The 17609-nt window shown below is 47.9% G+C and overlaps 1 protein-coding gene across 1 annotated transcript in view; it reads left to right on the forward strand.

Moving 5' to 3' along the window:
- Positions 1-17335, forward strand: part of LOC8053221 (leucine-rich repeat extensin-like protein 1) — a 93837-nt gene extending 76502 nt beyond the window's left edge. The window contains exons 3-8 of the mRNA XM_029979527.3: positions 10735-10826; positions 11182-11251; positions 11985-12060; positions 12934-13302; positions 13825-14404; positions 17161-17335. Coding sequence (XP_029835387.2) covers positions 10735-10826; positions 11182-11251; positions 11985-12060; positions 12934-13302; positions 13825-14404; positions 17161-17202 — 1229 coding nt within the window. The 3' untranslated portion in view covers positions 17203-17335. The remainder of the gene's footprint in view (positions 1-10734; positions 10827-11181; positions 11252-11984; positions 12061-12933; positions 13303-13824; positions 14405-17160) is intronic.
- Positions 17336-17609: the final 274 nt, after the last annotated feature.

The following is a 17609-nucleotide window of genomic DNA, read 5'->3' on the forward strand; positions in this document are numbered from 1 at the left end:
GTATCGACGTCGACTATCTCAGCTACGGTTCACGCTTTTGCAGCCCGAGCGGCGCCGCGACTGAAAATTGCGAGCGAAATCTCGTCATGCGAATCAGGTTTTAGAATACATACTGCATGCGGCGTCCACGCGGAATGAATCGCCACATGTCACATTCTTCACGCGAAGTTTCGCGGTGTAACGAGCCTCGGTAATTTCGCTGACGCCGCTCAAGCAGTCAGATATCGCCAGGAAGACGTAGAATCCACAATACGAACGCGAAAGAGAGCAGGGGGACTACACCGACGCCGACAACATCGCATTTCAATGGTTTGTTTATGGGCGACGGCGAACTTCTTGCTCACACCCTCATCGCGCATGCGCGGCGCCGGTGGCGTCCGCTAGGGGCGCTCCGGTTTGTTTGTAAACATGAGTTGCTGTATAGACCGTTTTACTGAAAGAGGGCGAGAGAGAAAAGTGGAAACGGCTACGTGCGCTTTCCCCCTTTCTGGTTGTGTAGAAAGGGTGAAAGTCCCGGATGAGGAGGCTTGGCCGGTGTTGGGTGTCTGCAGTGCCCCAACTTCGTTCGCACTTTCTTTTCTGTTTTAAACTTGCAAACTTAATTAGAGCTACGGGGTTTGATGGCAACAGTCCCCCGGTCATCCGGACATCATTGCTCGGTCATAGGATGCACGAATAAAAACAGAAAGCGTCGAATACTGTCCGAGGACCTATGTAGCTTGCAAGGAATCCGGCAAGGCGAGAGCGGCTGCAATGTCTTTAAGCTCCATCGCTTTCCACATGACCCCGGTTTCAGGCGGCAGTGGACTGCGTCCGTGAACCGAAAAGGTGTTTCCTCAACGCCATCCTCTCGACTGTGCTCGGAACATTTTGTGAATGGAGCGCGCACCGAACGCTGAACCGCCGATGAACATGGCGTACGCTCGCAAGGTGCGTGCGAGTTTTCTCGTGATAACTGCTGTTTCAGCTTGTAAAATTTTGTAACTGAATATATCTTAATATTGATCATTTGCAGTGGTGACTGACTCAAATTTATTATCTACAACACTTAGTTGAAGGCTCACTTCCGCCGCCGTGTGAGGCTGGAAATTTTTGAAATGGTAGTTCCATCGGTTTTCCTGAATCGCGATCTCCTGTATGCGTGATACCAGAGAGCCGCCAAAAGCGCTCCTTGGAGTGCCGCTGGTGGGTTGTTTTCGTTGATTGGGCGCTTCGAAACGCTATAGTCACTGCAGGGTACGTCTCGTGTGTTGCAATCTGCGTTTTCGAGCTCAGTGGGCAAGTTTCTTTGTTCGAGTCATGGCATCCGTCAGTGCGGCGACGGGGGGAACAGCGGCGGCGAACGTGCCAGTGATAGAAATTGGAGGTGAGTACTCAAGATATGGCATCAAATAGTAAAATAATTCGTGGCTGCTTTCAGGCTTTCTGCGGTTCGATATAAATACATCTAGAAGGTCTTCGTCGTTCATCCACAAAGAAATATAAGAACACGGACACGAAGATAAAAGCAGCGCAGCAAAACGCTCTGTAGCAGCTCCGGGTGTTTACAAAAGTTAAAGTTCCCGTTTCGTGTATCGTTTGTTGATTACTAAATATGGCTACGTTGAAATAAGCCCATTGAAAGCAAAAATTGATAGATGGTTCACCATTTCCAGTCATGCGGAAAGCGATGGAGCTTAAAAAAACATTGCATCCACACTCGCCTTGCCGGATTCCATGCAAGCCACATATAAGTCCTCGAACAGTATTCGACGCTTTTTGTCGTTATTCATGCACCCTATCACCCAGCAATGGTGTCCCGATGACCGGGGGACTGTCGTCATCGAAGACCATGGCTCTAATTAAGTTTGGGAGCTTGAAACAAGAAGAAACCGCGAACGAAGTTGGGGCACTGCAGACACCCAACACCGGCCAAGCCTCTCATCCCCAGGACTTTCACTCTTTCTACACAACCAGAAAGGGGGAAAGCGCCGGTAGCCCTTTCCCCTTTTCTCTTTCGCTCTCAAAATGGCGCTACCCCCGATAAAACCCGCTGAAACGAGCGGACTTTGCGATAAAGCAAGACGAACGGTTCTAAATGCATATCATTAATTGAGCCAAGACTTAGCACTTTTGTGTCCGTGGATATGTCAACGGTCACATCACGTTGACGACGTCAAGGTGTTGACGTAGCACACCAACGTTTTAAAAGGTGCACCGTGATGTCATCAGGTGAACACCGTGTTGACGTCACGTGACACCGACACCATGGCGTCACGTGACGTTAGGTAGCTTTATAGGTTCAACAACGCTCAAGGTCATGCCCAATATTGGTTGTAACGCCCGTGGCTGCAGCTCAAGGTCGCCTAATGAAGGCCATGTAAGTGTGGTTGCGTAAGCTCCGCTCGCGTTAGCGCCGGTCGCGTAAGCTCGTAAGCGTCGGTAGCTGAAGCTGACGTTACTTGACGTCTTAGAGGTTCTGCTAGACGTTGTCCTCGAAGTCGTACTTTAGGTCGTCCTAGAAGTCGTTCTTGACGTCGTAGCGACCAATTCGCTCAGGAAAGGTCCAACGTCGAGAATTACGTCCTCCAGGACGTGATCCTCGACGTCGTCTTAAACGCCGTCCTTGATATCGTCTTAAACGGTGTCCTCAAGATCGTCCTAGAGATTGTCCTTGACGTCGTCCTAAACGTCGTCCTTCAGGTTGTCCTAGAGGTCGTCCTTGACGTCTTCTTCGATGTGTGCGTGGCCTATTACGATTTGATCACCATACATTCTTTCCTAATTGTCTTCACTAACGACGTTCCGTAGAGCTACCGCATTTTATCGCGTTTGATCGAAAAAGCGTAGCTGTTTTTTTTTCTGGGGGGGGGGGGGGGGGGGGGGGAGGGGGGGAGGATGGGAGGGGGGCGCTATTATTTGGATTGAGCCAATACAAATTCGCGGTTACAAATCGTGTTATAAAAAACAATTTTTTCGTACACCGACCTTTGTTACACCTGCAATTGATTACTGTCAACCAATCAACCAATCTTGTGTTTTATTGTGCGCCCAAAAAGCTGGTAGGCTTTAGGGTATTCTTTTTTATTTATTTATTTATTTTATTTTTTTTTTTTTGGGGGGGGGGGGTGCGTGTATAAGCATATCTGTTTCCAAGCATCGATCATTTTTACTGTTCTCACGACAAAAACTTACGAATTAGGTTGTGAGAAGTAATTTTTTTTAGACAAGATTGATAAATGAAAGAACACCACATTTTAGAAGATTGTTGCACATGAGGAAGTTTGAACAGCTGACTGCAGAGCCAAAGACGTACACATCGCGACACTGTTAGCGCGAACACGACATCGGCGCCCTTTCGCGTTTTACTTCTAAATAGTATTATCGAGCGCAAACTTTTATCGCTTAGATTATAGTACTAAATTAGCTCTTTCCGTAGCAATAACAACTCGAATGACATTCCTTGGTTTCAATGAGAAAAACTGGAAAAACCAGCGATCGCTTGTTCGCGCTAACAGTGTCGACTTTGTACGCTTGCATTATCGAAAAACACTTTCAGTACGATGAAGCGACACCGCATTCTAGGTGTTCTTAATTCAGAGTGCGTCCGAAATTCGATAACACAATATGGCGGAGGTAACATCCCATTTCCTGGTTGCCAGGCTCCCCCAGCCGAAATTGCAGGACTGTCGGCATGCTCAAAAGGAGCGGTAGCTCCTCACCTCTTTCCTTCAGGTCTTTTCGGCTGGGTCACGTTGCCTCCTCCGGGGTGGCGTATAGAGAGCCTGCATTACAAAGAAATTCCAACTGCTCCATCGCGATGCGCATTGGGAACCATTGTCCGCAGGAAGCGCAGGAAGCCATTAAATTGCAATTGCCCCCCTCCCCCTCCCCCTCCCCAATCCCTCCCCCCCTCTCACGGTTTTAGTTGGTACCTCTCTTCAACCTAGGCTCTCCAGGGTGGTACAGTGAGCATAGATTGAAGAGAGGAACCAACTAAACAATGGGGGGGCAAGTGCGCATGCGCTGCGTTTGCGCGTGACGAGGAGAAAAACAGGCGGAAAGGCGGAGGCGTTCGCAGACGACCAACGCGTTCGTCACTTTCTCGCAGCTCGTATTGCAAACACGGCCCATAAACCATGTGACACCGATGGAGAAATTGGAAACACTCTGAAATCTAGGAACACTAGAGTGGCGAATAGAAACCTGGCGAAGGCTAAATTAAGATGGATGGATGCGCGCACATACCAAACACGACGCACACTCGTGCGTGCACGAATCTTGCGTCGTGATCTGCATCGTGATAGTTAATTGCTCCGAAATTAAGGGTACCTTATATTTATCTATCTATTTATGGGCTATACTTTTCGGGTAGTGGTGGTGGAACACGGAAGTGCTTTGTCTAGATATATTGTCTTTGGTGTGCTCAAAACAAACAGGAAAAAGAAAGAAAAAAGTACCCGTAAACCTAGTAAAGAATGGTGAAAATATTTGTGTAAGCAATTTGAGGGATGCCTGGGATGGTACCGAAGTTTCGAGCCGAAATACGAGCACGCCGGAAATACGTAAGTGGGAAGAAATACACGCCAACCGGGTGTACGGATAGAAGCTGAAAGTCATGCATGAGGAGACGAGGGCGCGGTGGGACGCCGAAACACCTAGCTCGGGTTGGAATGATTAGTGGGTAGAGGCCACGGTGTAAGACAGGGGTCTACAAACGTTTTGGCCAAGGGGCCAGATTGGGCGTCTCTCGCAATCTCGACGACCGAGAAGAAACATAGTAATTATAGACGAGGAAAAGCTGAATTAATAAACCTAGGTAAGAATCTGAACGCAAATAAAAATGTTAGAGTAAGTATTAAAAGAAAAGAAGAAGCACCTAAGTTGGATGATTACATACACTTCAATTTGAAACGTAATATTTAGCTAATCATGAAGTTACGCAACAATTACGACCACTAAAAACTCACCAAGCATAAAAGCATAAATCAAAGCGCGTGGAAACTTCGGCCCATTCGTGCGCATTTACAAATACTAATGAGAATGATAAAACTAATGCTGACGCAATGTACGTAAGAACGCAAAGGAATTTTAACGTAGTTACACAAACATATGAAGGCGCGGAGTCACAATGGTGATACTGGTGATGACAACGTTCAGTCATGGCGAGAGAACCCCGTTACGATGCAGTTTCTCTCGTTTTTTCTGGTATCTTCTTTGGCGCATTTGGAGTGGGTCTGCTGGAAACGGGCTGCGAGCCGGGCTTCCTTGGGATTCGGTCCGTGGCCAGCCGCTGGCCGGTCGAAAGACTTCCGCGGGCCGGGGTTTGGAGACTCCTGGTGTAAGATATAATACGTGCGGACACAAGTTAAAAAAAAAAGAATTGGGGGGTTTTACGTGCTAAACCAACGGCGGGCATCTGGACGGACACAAGTAGCCTCCGCCGACAGCGTCTCCGCCGTCCAGACGGCGCAACTGAGGTAAAATGTAAGATGCAATACAAAACAAGGTGTCTCGTTCCCATGGCACCCGGGCACGCACTCTTTCCGCTTGGAGGGTCTGCTCCGGGCTTTATGGATGCTGGCTTAGACACCCACTACAGAGATCTCTCAACTTCAACGCGTTTATATAAAAAAAAAATGTTATTGCCGCCGCTAGGGTCAATGACATTGCACTAGGGTCAATGACAGTGCAAACAAAACCATAGATGAAGCCACGCGCTCGCGCCAGTAGCTTTGACAGCGTTGCACGCTAAGTATGAAACAGAGTATACATGACGTGGCACATCCAAAAGACGACGTTAAAAACGAGCACACCTCCCATAAAGAAGCATGGAATACCGAGCCCGCGACAGGATGCCATTAGCCGCATATCGAGGAGCCGTCTGGTGGCGCCGCTTGCAACCAATGAGAGGAGAGGACTTTATCTGGCATCTGCGACGTGCGCGGTGGCCACATTTCTACGCAACGCTAGTTGCCTTTGTATCTGCTCACTGTTCGAACGCGTCCGAACGCGAGCGCCGGACGCCAGCGTTTGCTGTTTGAACGCGTTCGAAGAGAGATTAGAGACAAAGGAGCTTTGCGTCTACCATCTAATCCTTCTAGCCAGAGCTCAACGTTCTGACGTCCCCGCGCGCTGTCGTCTCCTCCTCTCCCTCGGTTTCTATCAGTATGAACATTTAACTCAATCTCGCGTTTAACATAATACACCGATAGTTTGATGTAAAAATAATACCTCCTTGGATATCTCCCACGAGACAGCTGCGGTGTAGAAGATTTGGGACGTATTCGTTCCGCTGAACAACTATAATTGACATCTACAAATGAATGACCTGCCATGGTTATTTGGTTCTCTATAGACGCTTTCGGGGCGCGCCAATTGAGCCGCCATAGCCGACCTTCTATTGTCCTGCCGAGATGCCGAGCCACTGAAGCGGGGGTTGCCGAGTCTCCACCAGGGCCTATGCTGGGGAGAAGGACACAGTAACACCCAAAGTGGCAATAACCTGTCCTGCTGTGGCAATGATGAAGTGCAGCGAACAGAATAAGAGGGAACAAAAACTGAAGGTCGGTTATGGCGACGCCCATGCACAGCTGCCTGAAAGTTGTCTGTCTGTTTGTCTGTTTCTCGCCTCTTTGTCCCTGTTTTTTGAGCGCTAAAATGTATTCCAAAATCCAAAACCAACTAGCCCAACAATCTACTCTACTGCCTGAAAGCGTCTATATCAAGGGAGCATGGGCGTACCAACCGGGGGGGCAAAGGGGGCACTTGCCCCCCCAGTTCTCAGAGTGGGGGGGCAAGGCATGCGTTTTGCCCCCCCTGAAACGGCCGCCACTGGGCAGAGCAGACACAGGCCGGCGGCGCCCAAGGAATACAAAGGGCACTGCCCTCCGACCCGCGCGGGCATATTTTTAACGCGCAGGCGATACAAACCCTAGCAACGGTGCTCACGCACGCCGGATTGGCTGGTTCGTAAAGCCTTGCTCCACGAACAAGGCTACACGGTAACCTTACGGAATCCATCCGCGAGACATGGGCCGGACGGGCCGTCCAGACCAGGACGTAGGCCCTTACACAAAATAAAGTTTTGCTTGCTTGCTTGGAGATAGGCGCTGCCGCCGTCAACTTAGGCAGCGGATGCAATGCGAGTTTCTGAAGAGGTAGCGTAACTTAGTGGTGAGATGTCTGCCTCATACGTGTCAGACCCGGGTTCTATTTATGGTGTGGGCCGGCTTACTTCTTTTTATTTTTTTTTTCTCGAACATTTTGTTTTGTCGAGGCATTTGGCGATATTTACATTTCTTTTTTACCATTAACACTAAAAAAACGAATGTTGTTGACGAAACATCGCTAAACTAAATCGTATCGACTCTATTTACGGAAGTGCATGGGGGGCAGCGGGGCTTGGGTTGCCGACCGGACGCCGCAAAGCGGCGTGTACGGGAGGTGGGGGGGCTAGGTGGGTTAATAGATTTGTAATTAGCAGCCGCACACCGTCACCGCGAAGCGGCGTGAACGCAGGCGCGGGGGTGGGTTAACGCGCTTCAAGTGATACACGAGCAGCCCATCCGGCGTGAGCGTCGTTGTTAGGGGTTCTATCGCCTGCACCGTAAAAGGAGCAGTGTGTGCACCTCCTGTAGTGGGCAAGAATTCCTACATTGGAGAGAAGCGGGAACAAGCCCTTTCTTCAAATGCGTCAAGTCTCCTTGAGCTTCGGAATAAAAAGAAACGCCACTATTCGGAGCTAATCCCACATTTACTTGATTTCTCTTGCGTCGTGTATGTTCGCTCCCCGCGCCTCCTAGCAGTGTTGTTGCAGTGGGGGGGCTCGTTAAAATTGTGGGGTTTTTTGGACTATCTAAATTACTTTCTTCCTTCCCATCCCCCCCTTTTTCTACTCCGCATGCTTCCCCCTCTGCAAATATCAGCTGACCTTCCGACCTCTGTTCTCTGTTGATAGGCAAAACAACCACTAAAATTAGAAAGTAATTTGTAATTTGAGTGGAAGTCACTCGGAAAAGTAGTTAAGTAAACTACTGATTACTAGAATAGAAATGTAATTAAAAGTTACTAAACTACCCAGAAAAGTAGTTAAACTACAGTAACTCGAGTAAAGTAGTTGAACTACGTACAAGTCTGGCCTGGCAAGCGCTCTGCGTAAGTGTTTTCACTGATCTGCCTAGCCCCGCACACCATCACATGGGCCAAGAAAAATGTAGTTTTACTGCAGAGGAGAAATCAGCAGGGTCCAAGATGGTGACAAAGGAGGATGGGGGACTGTTCCAGTGGCTGATGGCTTGAGAAATGAATGACCAATTGAAAGCGTTCAAAGAGCCAGAAGTGTGTTTGATGGTGCAGACGTTGTTGAGGCGAGAAGATGTTCGGTCGAGGGGTAATAACAAAGTGGTTTTGAGGTCGGGAATGTGGTAGTAGATTTTGTGAATAAGGCACAGCTGAGAGACTTTCCTGCGAAGCTGCAAAGAGGACATGGTTAGTTCAGTTTTTAGCGCCGAGACACTAAAAGAAAAGTCATAAGTGATGAAGCGAGCAGCTCTGTTCTGAACTGCCTCTACAGCGTATTGATGAGGTACAGTCGATGGGTATTCCAGATGGTTGAAGCATATTCTATTTTTGGTCTGACGTACGTGTGAAAGGTTAGCTTAGGGACAAAGGGTGGAGCGATTTTTTAAGTTACGTCTGCTTAGTCCAAGAGTTCCAGATGAATTGGTGGTAATGACTTCAATGTGGTTATTCCAGGGAAGGTCACATGTTAGTCTTACGCCAAGGTATTTATACACAGTAGCGGTCTCAATCAGATCGGAGTCCAAGAAGTAATTAAATGACAGAGTGTTTTTTTTCTTGGTGAAGTGGATTAGTTTGCGTTTATACTTGTTTGGTGACATAATCCACTCTTTGCACCAATTGTTAATTTTATCTAGATCTTCCTGAAGCTGGTTATTATTTTGCACACAAGTTACGTTGTTATGAATGACGCAGTCGTCGGAGAAAAAGCGTTTTTTTGAAGAAATCCCAATGGGAATGTCATTAATAAATATTAAAAAGAGTAAGGGCCCAAGTACGAACTTCAGGGGAACACCAGGAGATGCATTTATTAAGGAAGATTCATGATCATCATGGACGTGACCTGTACACGGGAAAAAAGAAAGTCACGAATCCATGCAAACGGTTATTGGTCGAGGCAAAAAGATGATAGCTTAGAAAGAAGGCGTTGATGGAGGACACGGCCAAACGCTTTGGGAAAAAAAAAAAAATAACTGCGTCAGTTTGGACGTGACATTCAAGGTTAGTGTGCAAGTCATGGATGAAGTCGCAGAGTTGCGTTTCGCAGGAAAGTACCTTTTGAAAACCGTGCTGCTGTTTAAAGAAAAGAAATGGGATGATAGGTGCCTCATGATATTGGAGTAGAGGATATGCTCAAGTAGTTTGCAAGAAATTGAAGTCAATGAATTAGGGCGATAATTAGATGCGGAAGAGCGGCTGCCCTGTTTAAAGACTGGGAATTACCCTTCCCACCTTTTGGTCAGATGGAAGGCAGCTTTGAGATGAGGACTGAATGAAGATGAGTTTCAAATACTCACTAGAAATAACACGGGTGTTTCTTTTAAATTTTAGGGTTGATGTTATCGGTTCCAGCGGACGAAGTAAGTTTTGGTTTATCAATCAATGTTTTAATACCAGCGGAGTTAACGTTAATAGAATGCATGCGCTCGTAAAGCTCTTCAGGGAGAGTGGGGACGAAGTGCAAGCACTCGTTAGTAAACACTGATGAAAAGTATTCGTTAAACACAGAACTATCATGCTCGACGTTGCATATCCGACATTCCTAACTCTCCCCATCTTCCTAAACGTCCGTGTGTGTCCTAACACCAGAAACCGGAATTTTAAAGGTTAAAAACGGCACGTTGCGAATATGGAACGAGCACTTTCATGCAAAGCTGACGTCAAGTGACTCAAATCGAAAAACATGCATATTTACAGTATTGTTATCTCTTCTGGTGAAGGCTAAACAACCGTTGCATCCGTTTTCGCGCACGAAACGGTGACTCCCAGAGAAAGTAAGAACGCAGTGATTGTCTTTATTTTAACAATGTAAACACACTTGCAGGCGTGCGCTGATGAAGCCTCAAAATCAAAACTCTCGTAGTGTGATTCGTGACTGCTCCGGCTACTACCCAACCTCGTTGTCACGCCACTTTCTGCAAGCAAACACTAAAATTGCCAGTAAACACACAAAAGCGACATCGATACAATTATCTTGTAGAATATCACCTTATTTAATCATAACTGTTTCAATAGGCACTACAAGTTGTATTTATTTTAAGAAGAAGAAGCAAAATTTTTTCCGTGAGAAAAAACAAAATATCAATGTTAAGTCTGGTAACGTTGCAATTTTGCGGAATCATTGCCACATCTTTAGAAAAGTTCGACAAAAGTTGCGCCGAATTTTCGATTAAAAGGGGGGGGGGGGGGAGAGGGTCGGGTTTGCCCCCCCCACTCAAAAACAAGTTGGTACGCCACTGCAAGGGAGTGTTTTCTTGTTTTTGTTTTGTTTTTGTTTTTTGCTAACCGATTACTAAACTTGTCTATAAATAAATTATTTTCCTCGATGACTTCGTTTTATCTGGCACACTTGGCACAAGTTCCATGTTGTATTCATCGTGTTGTGGTGCAAGCATGGCCTTTTTGTCCCTACCATCACTCTCACCTTGGCTCGTTTTTTTTCTTTCCTTTCAGGGTTATGTCTCGCCTACTGGGAGAGCAGGTTCGACACCAGAGCCTACCACAAAGGAAAGTACGACGGCAGCGGAGACCATGGCATCTTCCAGGTCAGCCCCCTTCTCTCTCCTTCTGTATACGACCTTTAAAACACAATCACGCCGCTCGTACATCATACAAACGACACGGAATTCGCTGCCGACATGATGACAGTATCATCCGCGGACGCGCCTCAACCATCGTCCAAGCATGTTTGCTTCATACACGAATGCTTCGAACCTATGTTGGCAGACAGTCTATGTATAACCAATCTGTAATCGCGCTCAGCAGAAATACGAGGACATGCGCTCTACAGACACTGACTGACCTGATGTACTTGTGCACGTTGGTCGCGACAAACTTGGAAGACGCCTTGTGCAACTTGTGTTTATTACGCGAATCTTTTGTCTTTCCGACGTGGCGCAGATCAACGACAAACACTGGTGTCAGCCGCACCAAGGACTCAGCGAGAACGTCTGCCGGATGCCCTGTTACCGTGAGTGACGATACGACTCGCATCCGACGGGCCCCTCGGGGCGTCTTATCTTGCCGTGGTAGAGAGCATGCGATAAGTACATGCGCTTTAGAGCAATCTTATCCCCCGAAAATTGACCTGTCAGAGTCGCAACTTTGTCTCTGGCGGTATGGTGAAGGATCAATCAGCACGCTTGGCGGTCTGATGTACGGGCATGCTGAACAGGCCTGCAGCCTACGCTGAAGTTCCGAATTTACTTGGTCGTTAATGATTGTTTGCCGACTCCTGTCCTACAGACTGCCAGCGAGCATCTGATTGTAACAGACATCGCATGTCAAGGTTTCGGTCACAGTGTTGACATACGTCCTCACTTCTTCAAAACTAAAAAAAAAAAAAAATTCTCAATTCTTCACTCGACAACTTATGCAGTTAATTTCGCGCGTCTGTAACTACAAAATGTGTGCTATATATAAGTAATAAAGTTAGCGGCAAATAACGCTAATTGCGAAATAGAACTCAGTCATACCTCCTCTTGGCCATAGCGAGGTACATTTTATGAGCACAGCAATTTCTATCGAGGTTTGAATTCATTGTGTGGCACTATATAAAATGGGCAGTGAAAAAAAACGTTCGGTCGCTTTCGCTATTTTTCATTATTTATTTAAAGTTATCTTTATTGAATGTAGGTTCGATGTAATGACTCACCTGTGTTTGCTGTATAAGAAATACAGCAATAACCTTCCTTTTATTGCAGTGCTGCGGGACGACAACTTATACGATGACATTGAATGTGTAAACAAGATCTTCCGGCGACACGGTTTTCACGCCTGGTGGGTGCAATATATTATTTTTTATTGGATGCACGAAAATAGACTTTGCCTACGCCTCGTATGTTAAATTCCACCGCAAGTCACAGGCAGGATTTTGCATGAATTACTGTAAACTACTCTTGGCCGAGAAAGAAGTCTTCGATTACGTGCCGTATTCCAGCGAGCTTTGGCCGTTAACCTTGCAGAATAGCAAGTGTGTCTCCAACTTAGATTCGTAAGCCATAATTTCTACGAGGTAAAGGCACGAACGCAATGGTTCCTAACTGTGATGTTAATGCAGTCAGTGCAAAGGTGCAGCGAGCTGGACAAGAATAACGAAAATAATCCACTGAAAAGGGGAACAAGGGGGACAAAGGACAAACACAAATCTGCAAACACAGCTGTAGGCGAAAACTCGCTGCACCTTAGCATTAATGCATTAACATAATAGCCTTAAAAGGCAGGTCGTTCACCCTTGCTGGTGCTAGACTGGTGGAAGCTGTTAAAACCTGTTTGCTCAAGTGACGTCTAATTCTTGGTTAGCTCAATTGGTAGAGTGCTCCACTCGAAATGGAGGTTCCTGGTTCGATACCAGTACCAGCTGGATTATTTCAGTCGCGCATCAGTCACCTTAACTGCTTTTGGAGATATGTGTTTGTCCTTTGTCCCCCTTGTTCCCCTTCTCCGTAAATTCTCATCGTTGTCCCTAGCTAGTTGACAATGATACTCAAACTCTAAATCTATAAGAAAAAGAAAACCACCTAATACAAAAAAACACACACACGTACAGAATTGGTTATTGAGAAGCCGGGGAAGGGGTGGGGGTAAGGCAAAATATATTTGGCGACGAAGTAGAAACTTCTCCACGAACCCGTCTTATCTCCCCACTCGCAGGATGATGTTCAGTCACAAGTGTTCGGGCAACACTCTGGAGTTCTTCAACGGCTGCGACTTTAGGATACGTAGAGGCGACATGACTGCGGCCCCCTCTGGGCTGAGCATCACCATCGAGCCTCCACCAATCTTCGAGAAGCTCTCGCAGCTCACCAAGGGCATCTACGAGTCCGGCAGCCACGGACCGCCCACGACATCGTCCTCGGGGCCCACAAGGAGGGCTCCCGAACGCATCGGCTCCAGGGAACCTGACCGCTGGACCGCCAAGCCCAGCGCCCACAAGGCTCGACCGCCAAGGCCTCGGGCACCGCAGAAGCTGCAGTCCCCTCATCGGGAGAACAGGGAGCCGGTCCCCATAGTTTTCCAGAGGTGCGTTATACGTCGTCGCAACAAGCTTAACAATGTCGGTCTACCATTTTTATTCTACCATTTCTCAATATCAATGTCTTCATTCGTAGACTTTGCCATATATGGCGAGAGTTTTCTGAAACTCATGGTGTGCAGTGAAGGCGCGGGAAAAAACGACAACATTTCGCTACAGGAAGCTTTCGCGGGACGTATAGGCAACAGCAAAATATGTGTCGTTTCACGGGTACATGTTTTGCCAACCAGGTATTATTAACACTTGATGGTGCTTCGAATGCTTAGCTAATACTCCCATATGCTCAAAAGTGCGAAGCTCAGGCATCTCTAAGACACCACATGTAACGATCAAAATACATCCGTTCATTCATGATCTTGTAAAGCGTTCACAGTGCTTAAACAATCAAGGCATAAAGCTGTAAAAGCGTGTCAGAAAACAGCGTATCACTAGGAGTTCTCAATAGTGAACAATCCTCGTATTTAAAAGAGACGAACAACTAACACTGCCTGCATACTCCCTCGACGCAGGCCCCCGCTTCCGATGCACCAGTTGCAGTCGCCCAACCCGCCGCCACCGCGACGAACAGCGGTGAAGTACAGACCTCCGCAGCCACCCCATGTCCAGGTCCTGCACAAACTAGAGCCGCAACCCCAACCCCGACCGCATCCACGGCCACAGCCCCAGAGACCACAGCCGCAGAGACCACTGCTCCAAAGACCACAACCGCTGATACCGCAGCTCCAGAGACCACTGCCACAGAGACCACCACTGCTACCAGGACCCTCAATAGGACCAGGAGGTCCCGCAGTCTTCCAGGACATCCAGACTCCGATGGCCCAGGAGTCTATTTCCCACGTCTTCGCCATTCCGCCCATGGGCCCATCGGGGATGCCGCTGCCCCACATCCCACTGCAGCCCCAGCTCGTCGCGCTGCCGGGGACGTCACACGGGATGTTCGAGCTGCGCAGGGGACCCCCGCCCCTGCCGGTGCCCGTGCACGTGCCTCCACCGCCTGCCCAGCTGGTTGTCTACAAGCGCACCAAGACGAGACGGCTTCCCGGAGGCATCAGGCTGCGGCCGTTCATTCAGTACGCCAGGTCGTCGAGGGTACGGAGGGTTTTTGGTTTGTTTTTTATAACGCTGCTAATACATTATACAAAAGATAGTCTGCAGACTTTGTTTAAGGCCTGTTTCTTTCTTGTTCGACGGTGCTGTCATATTGGGGATAAAGTCTCGTATATTTTAATGATGTAAGAAAACGCAACTACTCGAAACCGAAACCGAAACTTGGTTGGGGAGGAAGAAGAGATATAGAGGAGGAAAAAGCTACTGAAACTACGTGACTGTGCAACTTTTTTTTTTTCTCTCTCTCAATCAATGCATTTGCAACTTTTTACAAGCCACAAAAAAAAGGTTATCATACTTTTTGACTATTCTTAGAATTGAGTGTGTGCCTTCGATGCCCCACGACTTTGATTATCTTTGGTGGTTGTGCTTAAACTATACATGGGGGGATCGGTGGCCGAGTGGTCTAGCGCACACCAGCTCGGAGCACGTGGAGCGAAAGCTCGCGCTGCAGAACCCTGGGATCCTGGGTTCGAGCCCCACCCCTGCCCGTTTCGATCTGGATGAGCATCGTACCGGCGTGCGGTCGTGTATCACTACTGCGTGATGCACGTTAAAGACCCCAGGCTAGCGGCTGTACCGCACTGGCTAAATTTCTCATCTACAGCTGGGAGACTCGTCGCCCCTGTGAGGCAGACCAAGTTCTAGGCTGTATAAACACACACACAACCCAATTACTAAACCATACAAAACGGCACGTGACCACGGAGAAGCGAGTAAGCGCGACTCAAACCGGCCAGCTCTCGATCGGCGGTTCATGGGCGGAGAGAAATCGAATTTCGAGCCAAAAATTATGCTCTGGGTAGCTGGGTTCCCATATGTCATGTTCAAATCAAAACCTTGGCGAGCGTAAATACCCTGTCAGTGTCCCTTTAAGGCGTGTCCGGAGATAATTCTGTTTGCCTTTTGTATAATGTACGAGCAGTACGATTGCAGCTTTAATGTGGATATGTGACTCTTCTAGGGGTGTGCTCTACGAGTAAAAGGTTGTTCTAGAGGTATACATTTCAGCCTCGGGCGTTGAACAACGCACTGGCGGAACTACAAGGATAGAAAAAGAGCAGGGAGAGAGTAGAAAAGAAAAAAAAAGTAAGCACAGTTTGCAGCAGCTCAGTCAGGACAGGATCATTATTCTGAATATTTCCACCTTCGATTCAGCTAATTTTATTGAGTAAAATAATTCAAGAAACAAAACGTAAACCGTGTAGCCCAAAATTCAGAAACCAGCTCCAAATGCTATACGCCTAAAAATTATCTAAAGAGCCATCGAAGATATAGAGGCGCCGGAGCGCTCTTCTACGGGTAGTTTAATTGGATTAGTGCTATAGACCTATTGCTATATTACCCAAGCATCAAGGAATATGCAGGGATTGGTGTTCCACGTGCCGCACGAGCTGGCGTCAGCAGTAGTAACTTTTCTAAAGCAAATACCTCAAACCAATGGCGTCTTGCACGCGCGCTCGTCAACGCTTTATTTTGGTTATTTACTTCGAATCTTTTATACGGGGAAGGCGTGCGCGTGTGGGCGCGTGGAACACCAATCCCTGCATTCTCCTTGATGCTTTGGGTAATATAGCAAATGGCCTATTGGCGACGTGAGTGATCGAAAGCGTCGCTGTGATCAGCCTTCCCCGATTGGCCTAATGCTGACTATGACGTCACCAAAGATTTCGCATCGACGGAAATAAGAGTAATGTAAGAACTTCACTTTCGAGGGTGTAGGCAGGGTTGGTTTCAGAGCGCAATGATTTCAAGTTTCCACCATGCTCATTACAAACACCGACGAACTTGTTGTTTGCAAGGTATTGACGTCACGAGAGGTAACCATAGGAGGGCGCAGCCAAAACATCTCGCCGTCAATACTTCGAGAAGGAATTTCAAAAAGCACGCGATCAGGGCCGAGCCTGGAGCACGGTGTAAGATGATACTCTTCAGGTGAGGACAGCGTGCTCCTCGCGACGTGCCGATACAGTTCGCTTTTCACTCTCTCTCTCTTTCTTTCTCTCACTATGGTTTCAACTAACCGGCGCCAGCAGATGACTTGTCGACCCATGCGCACGGTGTAAAACGCAGGAGGCAGGCAGCAGTGCATAAGACGGCTCGTGCCGCCTCATGCTCCTCATGCGTAGAGCTCCAGCGAGGTTGTCGCACGTCCAGAAAGACCACGGTGTACCGGGGTGTCATGGCAAGGAGATAATTTTTTTCGCTCTCACGCAGTTTCGCCGTTTGGCTGCCGGCGACACTGTTAGCCGCGGGCACGGTGACCGCGGAATGATGCAACTTTTTGGATGCCCGTCGAACGAACGCTATCTGATTCCTCGCGCCGCGCATTCAGCCCCGCCTTGTCCTCACCTAAAGAGTGTATCTTACACCGTGGCCTGGAGTAAACATGCGCGGAACTCTCGTATAAAGGGAAATCAGATATGCCCACATGGTTGGTTGTTTGCATGCCTTTACAGAATGAGAAAACCTCGAGTAGTAAAAGAACTAAGATCAGTGATCACAAAGGTGGTTGTGATCATAAGGCGCCACATTTGAGAGCGGTGTTCGCAGCGCACGCTCAGAACGAGCCCCCCTTCTAAAAAGAACTACAATGTTGGTGTTGTGGAAGCTCATCATGTGCTCGCGCTCAGCAGTCACGGACTCCACTATGGCCGCCGGTGAATACTACCTGTATCATGTGCAACAAACCGTCAGAGATGCCGTGTTGATGACACCACATTTCGCTTATATCGCAGCATTCCAAGGGCAAAGCAAAGAGGCGGCCGCCGTCATTCTGAAGCAGCTCGGACGCACGCTGCGCGAGGCTCCCAAGTCAGTCGGACCAGCACTGCCTCATCGACGCATCCCAGGGATTCATTGGCTGCATTTACATGGACTACGTTTACGTGAATGCGATCGTAGCGCATCGAATACAGCAGGGACCATTCGCGCGCAGCTTGTCTTCCTGCTTCTTATTCTTCTACCCATCTGCTACCAATCACAATTATCAAATCTCGATTCGATGCGCTATACGGTCGCATTCATATAAATGCAGCCATAGATGCGACCGTAGCGTATCGAATCGAGATTTGACTATCTTGATTGGTAGCAGAGAAAGAAGTAGGAGTACAGGCTGCGTGCTATTGGTCCCTGCTGGACTCGATGCGCTACGATCGCATTCACGTAATTATAGTCATTGGCTAGG

This window comes from Ixodes scapularis, unplaced genomic scaffold (genome assembly GCF_016920785.2).
Source record: "Ixodes scapularis isolate PalLabHiFi unplaced genomic scaffold, ASM1692078v2 PGA_scaffold3__209_contigs__length_174095766, whole genome shotgun sequence".
In the NCBI taxonomy this organism is placed as follows: domain Eukaryota; kingdom Metazoa; phylum Arthropoda; class Arachnida; order Ixodida; family Ixodidae; genus Ixodes; species Ixodes scapularis.